Below are 13,427 nucleotides of genomic sequence, written 5' to 3'. Positions count from 1 at the left end.
AAATTCAATGTGAGGGACTTTCTCACCTCCACACACATTTTTTCTTGTGTCTTTATACACACCTTTTTTAATCAAGGGTATAGTGGTAATGAGTTGACTGACATACTGACATTTATGAAGATGCATTGAATTTCTTGCCGGTGTTTAGGACTGGATAAGACTGGTAAATTGTGTAGACCAGCTATTGGGTAGAGGTGAATACTCCCCAGTGCCAGTTTGATATTAAAAGAATGTATGTTCCCGCATAATCAGGTCTTTCAATATTTATAGTGAATTGTGAGTGGAAGGCGACCTGAAAATTATTGTTCCCTCTAGAGCTCCCTCTTGTTACCTATATAAGAAGGATAACAATTTACAAACTGCAAGTTACAAAAGGATCTCTGTGTTAAACGCAGTAACCCACTTCCTTTTCTACATAGACTAATAATGTGGAATCTGCCCGTTACGTAATATACTCTGCAGGAGACACATTAACCCTCTATGCTACTCTGGTTCAAAACTGGCACTAGACAAGACACAGATCTTGCTAGCAAATGTGTGAATGTACAGAGTTATCTTATCATTATTATTATATCCTGAAATTTACTGGGCACTGATATCTCTCCAGCAGGTGCCTTAACCCCATAATATATTTAAAAATGCAGACTTTACAACCAACTAAGCAGAACATATTAACTGCCACATTTCTCATTGTTGCCAATTTCTTTGTGGTAGAGTTTTAAAACATAAGTCTAAGTTGAGGCCAAGATTTTGCATTAGGCTTGCCTCACTTTTTTTGACCCAAATCAGACATAAAATCTAATTTGTTAAATCTTGCAATGCCCTTAACCCCTTTGCTGCTCGGCACATTCCCCTGCTGTGCTGGGGGAATGGGGGGCGCGCACAGCGCTCCCATACTCATGACGAGCTCAGCTCGTCATGAGCTACTGTGCTGCTGAGCTCGTCACGGCCGCACCCGTTTCTTTAGAACGCTCAGCACAGCAGGGGAATTAGCCCAGCGTGCAAGCGTTCTAAAGGCCATGACGAGTTCAGCTCGTCATGAGCACCAGAACACTGTAGCTCATGACGAGCTGAGCTTGTCATGAGCATGCAAGGTGTTAAATGTACTCATGATAGATGTTGGGCCCGGGCTTTGCATTCTACATACTGCTACCAAGGTTCTACAGGGGCTTGTGCATGCTTGCCTGTTGTTAAGAAGTCTCAGGGCCATCAAAGACTTCACCTACCAGTCCCTGGTCTTCTGCAGAGAGAACTGACTTGCCAAGTGGTGCCAAATCCAGTTTTTGCACCCATGGAAGTGTAACCTGGTGATCTGAAGAAGAAAATCCACAAATCGACTCTCAGAGCCTGTTTTCTTGACACATCACTGCAAAAGATCAATGCAGCGCCGCTGCCTGCACTGAAGCTTGGTTCCCGCTGGAAGCTTCGAACACGGCTTTCACCGCAGGCACCAGTTAGCCGTACAGCGTGCCAGGAAATCTCCACAGTGAATCCTGAGCACCGTGTCATCTACGTCTGTGGCACCCGCTCTGAAGTAATACCTGCTCGCGGCTGAAGAATTAAAGCAGTGCCTGCCTCGTGGCTGCGAAATCAACACTGTGCCTTTATTGCCGCATCGAAGTAGCACGTCTAGATTCTCGACGTCTACACCAACTCTTCATCAAAACCGCGCTGCAGTAAGGAACCGAGGACTCGTGTCTGGAAACCGACGCATCACCTCCCCTGCCAGTATGGGAATGATGCATCACCTCACCTACCTAGCAGTAAGGAACTCCGTTGTACCCTATCCATCAATCTCTAGGTTTGCCCGCTTCATTTAGAGATGGATGGACAGCAAGCTTTGTCGATGGAGCGCCTGTTGGCTCTGTCGACGGAAAACTTCTTCCGATGGCCTGGTGGAGTTGGGACTGTCAGTAGAAGGGCATTACACTGCCCGTCATGTTTCAGGGGGGGGGGGGGGGGGTGGTGGTGTAATTACCTTTTTTACTGTCCAACAGGGCCAGGTAAAAACTGGTGATGAGGGAAAGAGAAAAAAATACAAATAAATACCCTGTGTCATGGGAGGCAACTCCTATGGTGTGGGAGTCATCAGTTTTCTGTTTTTTAGAAACAAACTCATGCTTTGGGAGTTTGTTCCTGAAAAACCAAAATAGTTTAAAAGTTTGGTGAACAACCATCAAAACTATCAGCAGATATGCACCAAACTTTTTGTACCTTAAAAAAACCCATTGTGATGGCACTTCTTTACAAGGTCCACGGTGGTTCCCTTCAAGGTACAAAGCGGACCACTGGGCCAGAGGTAATCTCTAAATCTGGCGGACAGTAATCTGTCTGGGTGGCAGAGGTAATGTCCTGAGTCACTCTGACAGACTGTATACAATTCGCCAAAGCCTAAATCAGACCATAATTGTTCACCCACAACTGTTTTATACAATTATTGCCTGTGACGACCGATCATCGCAATTGTTCACCATGGCCTATTTTTTAACCAATGATGCCAAATAATGCATTCATTTCAAAGTACTTAAAAAACGTATTATACTCTTTTTTTTAACCAATTATTGCTTGCCTTGGTTTTTCTCTTTGGGGCACAGGTCGATATAATGTTTATAATGCACGGTTTGACTTAGCAGAGTTTATTTGGAATGTACAGCGCAACTATACCGGTCTCAAATTATTCTTTTAGAAATGTTGTTCTACATAGACTGGTCACTGGCATCTTTTGTGTGTGTGTTTGTTTATATGTCCTCCGGCCCAACCTCCCAATGTCCCTACTCCCAGTCTTACAAGGGTTGAGTATCCCTTTTAGCCTTTCCACTGTACCTCTGATTTTGATTTGCCCCATCAGTGGGTTCATCAGCTTCACCCTCATCTTCTTCACCTTCCCCTTCACTTGACTCTCTGTTGAATCCTTGTTCTCTGAAAACCTATAGATAGTGAAATAGTTATGTAATGATGCACATGAGAAACAGTTTAAAAGCCAAAATTGCCACAAGCCAAATTTCAGTCTAACATTAATAAGCTCTCACTAGGACCTCTCAACTCATTCTCAGCTTAGCCCCAATGGGAAACCATCCCTTGTTTCTCTCCCCCAACATCATGCAAAATGTGAAAGTACTTTACAAATTGAATTAAGATCTCACAATTATATGTACACAAAATATAACATAATTCAACAATTAACTAATAAGAGCACGTTGTTAAAGAAAGGAGTCATCTTCAGATGCTGGGGGGGGGTTGTGAAGGTTCATTTTTTGAAGAACATACCACAAGAGCAAGCAGCCATAAAACAATGCTTCAAACGTAATATCCAATAGAACAGAGTTCTAAGAGACATGAGAATGGCAAGCCAAAGAACATTCTAATAGTTCGACATCCCCCCACCTGCAAGATAATACAAACTTTCTTTGAAGCTTACACATTCAGTTATTCACCCAACTGTGTGTAAACTTAGTCTTTGAATCTCACGGAGGCAAAAACAAACCAATAGTTTTGGAATTGGGACAGTGATTTTTTCTTAAACTTCAATAAGACACACTGAGGAGGTACCATGTGGGCAGCAGCATTTCATGCTTCCATAATGGAAAGAACAGGTACTTATTTTTGTATTTTTTGTTTACATTTTTTTATTGATTTTCATAATTGCAATTTACATCAGGTCACACATTTGTATCACAATATAGTTTTGATTCAATAAGTTTCTCTGAGCAGGTTTGCAACGCATGATGTCTCAAATTAAGGCATCAGAATCTTACTCAACATTGCTAGAATGGCTACGTTGACCCAGTGAAAGTATGATAAGGCAATTTACAACATAACATTGATATAAAAAGGGAAATAACACATTGACCCCTGCTTTCAAAATTTAGACATGGAAACAGGGCAACACAGTGTACATCATATATCACCCTTCTACGGGACCTATCTGCTTACGCGCAGCACTTGGTTGTATGTTGAGCAAATGGTATGCCACCCTCTAGGCTCCTATTCCACAATTAGTGCCTACTGCTTGCTGTGTTGGTTGGCTTGGGTAAGCGTCAGTAAGGAACATTACACGTGTCGCCCTCTGTGTGTCGCTGAGCACGCCATGACGGCTCTGGCTTGATCCTTGTGCACCAGTTGACCTGCCAGAGTATGGTCCGTGCCTCAACCAAGTATGTTATTTGGTGTCTCTGCCTGGTTCTGCCAGAAAGTGCGGAAATCTGTCAGGATCGAGTCCCAGTCCGCAGCAAGTGGCTGTGTACGAATTCCTATCGCATCCTCTCAATGCAGCACTATACTCTCTGCCTTCGCCCAGCAGAGCAGCGACTGGAACCAGGTCCTCGCTGCAGGAGGCTCAGTAGATTTCAAGCCTCGCGTGTTCAGACGTTTGGCCACTATGAGCCCTAGATCTATGTAACGGGACATTACCCTATATTTGTTGGACCTCTGGTATAACCCCAGTATGACCAATTTTGTGGGCGCTCCGAGCCCTGCACTAAGGTCGTGGTAAGCACAGCCCAGTATGATTGTATAGCTGAGCAGGACCAAAGCATATGAAGCAGGTCGCATCCCACTTCTCCGCATCTTGGTCAGCTGGCGTCGGCGCAATTGAAATATATATTTATTTTGGCTGGTTTCAGGTAAACCCTGTGCACTATGTAATACTGGATAAGCAAGAAACTTGCGTTATGCGGGACACGAGTGGGGCCTTCAAGGCTGGCTACCCATTCACGCTCCGTGCTGGGACGCTGTAGGTTCACATCCCAATGAGCCTGTAGGGAACTCCGCTGCTGTGCTGTGTGTACCCTCAATGACTCCGTAAACCATTTGACGAGGTGGCGGCCTGTCCCTAGTTCGTGTTGGTATTGTATGGTTAAATGTGTGGCCGGCTCCTGCACTATGTTTCCCCATGCCATCTTCAATGCGCGGATTACCGACGCATGCAGCAGGAACTGGCCATGTGGTACGCCCGAATTTTCAGCAAGCACATCGAAAGGTAGGAGATGCTCGTTACTGTACAGGTCTCCTAGTGTTAGGATGCCTGCCTCTTCCCACTGCAGTAGCTCCACACTAGTGATAGCTTGGTGCCTTCTGGGCGTGCCCACTATGGGTAGGGACGGTACATATGGGATCAAACAGCGTGTGATCCGCAGGCTGCGGCGGAAGCAGTAGTGAGCTATCTCCAACAACAGTTGGGCTGGCGGTCTACCCTTCCTGCTGGGATGGAATAGTTCCACCACCTGTGGATGCGTGAGTCCCGGAGTCTGAGACGCAAAATTCCTCTAGGTGGCGCGCACTTAGTCATCTTGCACCCACTGGAGCTGGGCTGCGAGGTAGTATTGCTCCATATTCGGCAGCAAAAGGCCTCCATTAGTTGTCGAGGGGTACATCTTGGACACGGTCACTCTGCTGCGCGACCCATTCCAAATGAATTTTCTCATGTCCAGTTCCAGGCCTTCAAACAGCGCCAACTTAAGACAGGACAGTAAATTCATAAAATAGTATAAGAGGCATGGGAGTACCACCATCTTTAATAGTGCAATCCATCCCATGACTGTCAATGGTAATGTGCCCCAGAAGGACATTTGTGCTCGCACCGCAGTGATGGCACGCACCAGGTTTCCCGAGAGAAAGTCCGCTGGGCCTCTATATATATATAAGTATTCGGAACATGGACAATTGCCAGTGCTTGGACTTGCCATTAATAGACAGGTGCGGGTCTGGAGCAGACTCCGAGAAGGGGTATAGGCACGATTTATCTAAAAAAGAACAGGCACTTAATACTCAAGACCGAACAGGGATGTGGAATTCCTACAGCCCGACGCCTAGGACATATTGTCAGGGGTCAATGGATCAAGTTCTCATGTGCATTTTGTCCTGTCCTTGGGACAAGCAGGCCCAACCCCCTAAAGCACAAACCCTTTGGTTTCCAGTATCACATTGTCTGCAGTTAAGGTAATATTGAGGCCCATGTATTAATGCAGTGCAAACTTGTATATATGGTTCGTTATTTCAAAGCCTTTATTATTAGGGTGAGTGCGCTAAATAAATGTTGTAAAAATGGACTACACTACTGACGTATAAAAATGTGTACACACGTTTTCAACGTTTATCAATATGAGATTTTGTATAATGCTCTCTGATTAGATGCAAATATGTTCAGAAGCTTGAAAGCAAGATTAAGGATGCTTTCCTTCCAAAATAAAATATTGACAAATTGCAAGTAGGGAAAAAAATCATTAACATACTGTAAACCCTTAGGTACAATTTATTTGCAGGCTAATTTAGTAAAATGTATTGATGTTATGCTAGTATTTCCCAAAAATATTCATAATGAAAGATCAGTGTAACCAGTTTATGGGAAACAAAAATAAACAAGCATTAGCAAAGCCAGTAGGTCTGGAATTGTTTTTTGTAAAACCTTATTGGTGTGGGAGCTGCCAGGCCTTCACCATTATAACAAACATTGGCAAAAGCAAAAATTGCTTTTGGTCTCAAAAAGCTCACATTACCACATTATTTTCTGGCACTGAACAAAACTACTTTGTGTATAGATATGCTCCTTGTGAAAGAGCAGAATGTGGTCACTCAAGTGAAGCCAGCCTATATACAGAGAAAGAGAGACAGAATTTTAATAAACACAAAAGATCATGTATATGCCAGACCTAATTAGGGGCCCAATTACTAAAGTCCCACAACTTGCACCCATGATGCATGTCCGTGCATTAAGTGCAGATATACAGCTTTTGTGAATTTAAAAGAACTTACAGAAGTAGGCCAAGAAATAGTACTCCTAGAAAATATTTGTTAACTTCATTTTAGCATGAACAAATATGCATATGTAGATCAGCTCATGCGAAAATCTGAGTGTTAGCAAGTTATTTTTCCCTCCAACCACTTTTTTCCAAGCCTGGAAAAAGTTTTAAGTCTGCCAGTGTCAGTAGTAAATTTTCAACCTTTCTCTGTATGGGATAAGATTAGAGAAGGGTCGGTGAAAACTCTTAAGACATACAATTTTGTAGGTTTGCACAGACTCAAAAGGGCATTCCAGCTCTGGAAATTAGCCCCAGTATGTAGATCTGCGGAAACAAGGCAAGATAAAGTAATTGCTAGTATTCAAACCCTACTCTGGTATGAGATCCTGGCATCAGAGAGGCTATATCAGAGCTCTGTTATAATTAGATTGCTGCCATAATTTGTTGCTGCATTACATGGTACAAAAAGGACAAGTGGATTTTGTTAGAGGACAAATAGATTTATGAAGAAACCTGCCACATGAAGAAGTAGATATTTATTAAATTCCACAACCCTGCCCAAACATGGAAAGTAGAACAAAAGAACTGCATCAACAGAGTAGCACCTAAGAGTACAAAGCCGAATTGTAAGTCTTCTCCGGAATAACAGCTGATTTTGAATCAAAGTAATGTGACATAGCAGTGCTCTCGAGTTCAGCTGTGGCATACGAAAAAGATCTGCCACTTCATCAAGTTTAGTCTAATTCTGGGCACAACCACAGATTTACTCCTGGCAAGTGCAGATCCCTCCATGATACATACCATTAAAATTTAGCTCTAAAGAGCTTAGGGTCAAGATTGTGTAATGCCCTGGGCTCCAAATACAGGACCTTACACACAATTCCCGTCCTTACCGGAGGCCAATGCAATTTATTAAGCTCCTGAGAGATCGGCTAATATCTGGCGATATTGAGGATCAGCCACCTGACTGCATTACGCACCCCAGAAGCTTTTATAAAGAGAAATTTGAGGGACACGGAGGTAGAGTGAATTACAATTCAAATAATCTTTATTTCGGTCAAAGACCTTAAAAGATACAAAATACAATCAATAAAAACATGTTTACAGCTATGTGAATCTCCGTTTGTTACAAAAGTACACAATTTACATTTCATAAAAGCTAAAAAAGATAAAAGAGGATAAAAATGTGAAGGAGATATGTACAAGTTAAAAATAGTGTACAGGCAGGACACAGATTTCACACAACGGGCTAGTTTAAACAGAACATTGGACGCGGGAATTGTTGTTAATGAATGACCAGCACCTCCGCCACATGGCATGTAAATAACAAGAAACAGAGAATACAACTGGTAGGGAGGTATCACATTTTAAAATCCTGAGTCCCTGATGGTACTGCTTGAGCCCCAAGTTTCTGCAAAATTGGATGAGCCACCGCTGCCTAATATTCTTATAGGATGGGCAGAAAAAGAAAACATGGGGCCGGACATTTTAGCGGTTTATTGTGTTACCATTTGTGCGAGAAAACCCTGAGTGGTAATGTGCCATATCTAAATTGGACATAGAGTTTCCTGGCTTCACTAGGAACAATCTCATCCATAAATGGCTCAAGTTTGTACTCATCTTTATTACTCAGAAAGTCTGGAGTTAGGGAACCCAGCAAAGAGTTAGTAACAATATTCTCCAGCTGTTGGTTGCGATGGAATTTCGCCAAATCAGCACGGGACACCTTCAAACAAGCTACTTCAGGGTTGCTCCCAGATCCGGGTAGCCTAGCCTCTTGCTCTTATTTCTTATGTATGCAAACCATTGGATTTGGTCTGTCCCAGGGAGTCCCATAAGTTCTTTAACTTCCTCTCTAAAATACCTCAGTTCTGGGGTTACCCATAGTCTACGCCAATATGATAGAGGGCGAAGACAAATTTCTTCGTCTATGGGTCTGATACCTAGATACAGTCTTAAAGGGATAAGGAGAGTACTGACTGGGAGAGACAGCAAAGATCTCAGAAAGCAATTTTCTGCCTTGAGGATATATTCAGCTGAACAGTGTCCCCACAGTTCTGCCCCGTATAAAATGGCTCCCGAGCTTGAGCTTTATACATTTCCAAAATGGAGGCAACTGGTTTGGAGGTGGATCCCCTGTGCAATTTTAGAACACCTCCTGTTGTCTGTACCAGCCTAAGTTTAGCCTTGGCTATCTGAGGGCCCCACTCCATGTTGTTAGTAAGGGTAATACCCAGGTATTCGAATACAGTAACTCTATCTAAGATGTGAGAAGGTGGCCTGGTATATGATGTTCACTATTCTAGTGAGCACCTTGCACCAGTCCAAACAACCCTTATGGTGATGGTTGTAAAGTCAACCTTATAGACCAGCTATCCTAGTGGTAGCATGGACAAAGCAGTCTTAGGCTAAACTCAAGAGGGCATGTGAAGCCAGCTGTTTTACCATATGTAACCCCTTTAATACCAAATGAAAGGACACCACACAGGATATATATATAAAATATATATGTTATTTATTACTAGACAAACCCTCTGAACTCGTTATGAGGTCAGAGGCACAAGCACAATACAATATATTCAATTAAAATACAATAAGTTGCTCAAAATATATAGGGCCCTAGGGGCATGCTAAACCATATACTAAAATAGTAGTATAAGGACCACTACACGGAAAGTGAATAGGCCTAGGGCATCGCTGGGGCTACGCTGAGCTACCAAGAGTTAGGAAGCAGGAGACCCACGGGCGGCGTGTGCAGTGTCTAATCACACACGCATGTTACCATGGAGAATGAATGGGAACGTACAAGTTACAAACTAGTTCTTTTAGGGCACTTCTGACTGGACTCGGTGAAAGTTACTTGAAACCTAGACAGTTGGATAGTTGATATCCACAGGAGCACCTAAGTACTCGCGTTACCTCACCCACAGGAAGCGGGTGCATAGGTGTCAAAGTGTGTCGGGTTTTGTCGTCGAATCCTATGGAGCCTGGAAGAAAGATGCTGCAGGCGACCAGGAGAGAAGTGTCCGGATGGATCCAAGGGTGGATCGAAGATGAAGAGGACCTGAAAGCAGAGGGGACAGAGTCTGGGTCACTAGCCAGTGACCAGGAAGAAACCAGGCGATTTCGTGAAGCAATCAGGTGCGGTCGTGAAGCTTGTCTCTGCAGCCACGTGGACCAGGAGGAGTCGACGACGACCAGGAGTCAGGCAAGGACTGTCCCACGAAGGCTCTCCCTGTCGGCGAGGTCGGCTTCAGGATTGGAGTCAACAAGCCTTGGCAAAGGCAACCCACACAGGAAACAAAGTTGGCTTCTTACTCAGACCAGCAGGGTCTGAGGGGCTGCTTCTTTTGAGGGGAGCAACCAGACCAGCGGTGTAAATTCAAAGGATCGTCGCCAAGATGGCCACTAGCCAGCGGGCAAGTGACCGGGCAGACGCGTCGAGCAGGAAAATGCAGAAGGGCCCCACGCAGAACTTGTGGAGGGTGCAGGGCTGATCTTCGGTGCAGATGATGCTCGGGGCTGGGGCTTCTCAATCCCCAATGCACAGCTTCGAGGGTGCCTCGGGTGCTGCACAATTAGCAAGTTGCAGACTTTTGAAGATGGCCGGTCCCACGTCTCTCGTCGCCTCCACGGGTCTCAGCTCTGCTGGGACTGTGGATCGGGCTGTTGGATGTCTGGAAGTCCGGTTCTCGTCAGGCTCTGTGCTCGGGCTCCGGCTGGAGCGTCGAAAAAGCAAGCCGTTGATCGCTGGATGGTGCCTGCTTGTGCAGGGTGGTCACTCCTTGACCACAAGGGAGATTCTTCAGTCGTCTTCTTGCAAAGTAGATCGTCGAAGGTCCAGAGTTTCGTTTCAGAGTTTCAGTCAGGATTAATCTAAAATCTTGGGACTCAGCTCCTACCTATATACCAAATCTAGGGGCTGGATTACCTGCTAGGACCCTCCTATGGGTGGGACCAGGGAAGGGGGTGGGTCCCTTTGTCCGGTTTCGTGCCAGAGCGGTGGCTGGAGTGCCCCAGCACCGGTTTGAACTGGACCATGCATGGGACCCCTTGTGTGCCCCAGGCAGTGTCTCATTTCTTTCAGCAATCCCTGCCCCAATACACAAAAGCCTGTCTGGGGTGGTGCTAGCACCTCCCAAGGCAGGAAACCTATTGTCCAAGCCTCCCTCGCTGGAAGGACTCCCAGCAGCAGGAGGTCAGACTTGTGTCTGTGGCAGCAGCATCCATTTTGTGATGCTGAGGACTGGTTAACTTTACCCGGGAATAGTAGGAACAACATGTCTTCCCCCTCTAGAAAGGTGGAATGCTACCCCCGTCGCCAAAACTGGCGAGGAGGTAGTATTCCAAATCGTATGACACCTTACTCGACATGTTTTGATAAAGCCAAACCAGAGTTAGCATTTAACCGGGAGGTTCATAATGCACTTAAGAGTATATGGTATGGCAAAATCCTAGAACAGCTATTAGGACATGGTTCCGAAAGCTGCAAACAGGCTCAGCTCATGCTAGCGCACCATCTCACATAAAACCAAACACTCTGCCTCCAGGATTGTTAAGGCCTGCCATAGGAGTGACTTATAGGTGTATATGTGTCTAGATATAAGGTTAGATATAGGTATACTATATCTAAGCAAGGGGTGATTACACGACCTTGCCCCAGCTGAGTGATCAGCTAGTTGTGTCAATGTGAATGGCCAGCCAGGGGTGGCATAATACATGCTGCAGCCCCTGGTAGGCCTTAGATGCACCTATGTCCTGGGTACCTATAGTACACTGTACATGGGCTCATAAGGTGACCCAGTATCCAATTGGTAATGCACCTAAAGTGCATTGTAGTGAATTTAGAGAGAGAGCAGCTGGACTGTGGGTCTGATTAGCAGGCCCACAGCACATTAAGTCGAAAACCAGTGAAGCAAAAAGTGGGGTGACCATAGGAAAGCATTCCCTGCTCTCCTACATAATATGATACCATTTAGAGGATTGGAACGGGTGATCTTTGGTGGATTGCAGATCATATATTTTGTCTTTAAGTTGTTAATCTCCAACCCCCTTTTCTCACGAAAGCTGGCAAAACTATCTAGGGCACGCTGTATTCCCATCGGCGATTTGGACAGTAGGAAGGTGTCATCGGCAAACATAAGTGCCACTACCTGCTCCTTTCGTAGCTTGGGTGCATCGATATCTTTGACCCCTCTGAGATGAGCAATTAGGGCATTAACAAAGAGATAGAAGAGGGTGGGCGCTAGGACGCATCCCTGTCGCACTCCTCTAGACCATGAACCTAGGTGTCAGGGCACCCCTTTTGCCACTTCTGACCTGTGCAAAGTTGTTCAAAAGGAGTCTCTTAAGAATGTTAAGAAGATAGATTGGAATCCCCATATCCGCCAGAACTTCCCATAGAATATCCCAGGGTACCAGATCAAATGCCGTCTTAAGGTCGACAAGAATTAAGTAGAGGCTGCCACCCTCTACTTTCACTGTTTTCCAATATAGAAGTTGCAATCTTAGGAGTTGGTCTACGGTGGATGTTTTTTCCCTAAATCCTGCTTGGTAGGGCCTCAATATCTCAGATTCCTCCATCCAGGTCTGGAGGCGATTGAGGATAATCCGTGCAAAGAGTTTTTGACTCACGTCCATCAAACTGATCGGGTGGTTATTTGCAGGGATTAAGGGGGAGCCCTTTTTCAATACTGGGACAATTTCCGCCCCCAGCCAGGTTTCAGGTATGGGGGAGCCCTGAAATATGGCATTATACATCAGACAGAAGTACGGGGTCCAGATAGCAGGTTGGTCCCTATAAAGATCCCCGGGGATTTTGTCAAAACCAGGAGCTTTTCCTGCAGAGAGTCTCCTTATCGCGCCCTCCAGCTCCAACAGTGTGATCTCTGTGCCGGATCACTGACATAATATCGACAGTCAAAATATCGACTTGCAAAAATATCGAGGTAAAAATATAGAATGCCAGAATATCGACTTCCTATCTACAAACAGGTAAGTACAAAAATATTGACTCCAAAATATCGATAGGAAAAATATAGACAGTCAAAATATCACATTTTTTAAATATCTTAAAAGTAATTTAAAAGTAATATAATAATAAATATAATTAATTTAAACATACTTAAAATACTTAAATAAACTTAAAATTAATAAATAATGAATGTAACAAAAAAAAAATAATAATTTTAAAACACTTGCTCGATTTATGCTGCAATAAATCATCACTGCAACACGATATACGGTGTGATGGCATTTCCTTAATCTTCGTCTGAAGTAATTTCAAGGGAGAGGTGGTCTGCGCCTGTTTGTGTCCGCGCTGATAGCGGTCATATATATATATATGCAAGTACTACATTGGGAGCACTGTAAACAAACTAAAACTGAGAATATTGCAACACCTAAGGGCGATAAAAAACAAGGACCCTTGCTACCCAATGGCCACACACTTTGTCCAACACCATCAAAGCAATCCCGCCCAGTTGAAATATTCGGGAATAAAGATGTGCAAACTCCCGGAACGAGGTGGAGATCAATTGCTACAACTGAGACGTTTAGAATCAAGAATGATACTGATACTGAGCATGGGAACTGAAGTACCATTCGGTCATAACTTGGATGCGGAACTGCATGTACATTTGTGAATTGGTATAGAGACATTGAAGAACAATATGAAATTGTCATTCCATT

At 44.3% G+C, this 13,427-nt stretch overlaps 1 protein-coding gene across 1 annotated transcript in view; it reads right to left on the bottom strand.

Annotated features, from left to right (window-relative positions):
* Window positions 1-13,427, bottom strand: part of NPHP1 (nephrocystin 1) — a 699,686-nt gene that overhangs the window by 425,463 nt on the left and 260,796 nt on the right. Inside the window, exon 7 of the mRNA XM_086926892.1 lies at window positions 2,824-2,927. Coding sequence (XP_086783018.1) covers window positions 2,824-2,927 — 104 coding nt within the window. The remainder of the gene's footprint in view (window positions 1-2,823; window positions 2,928-13,427) is intronic.

Source organism: Lissotriton vulgaris, chromosome 6 (genome assembly GCF_964263255.1).
Source record: "Lissotriton vulgaris chromosome 6, aLisVul1.2, whole genome shotgun sequence".
Taxonomy (NCBI): domain Eukaryota; kingdom Metazoa; phylum Chordata; class Amphibia; order Caudata; family Salamandridae; genus Lissotriton; species Lissotriton vulgaris.
This window is presented reverse-complemented; position numbering and strand designations above follow the sequence as displayed.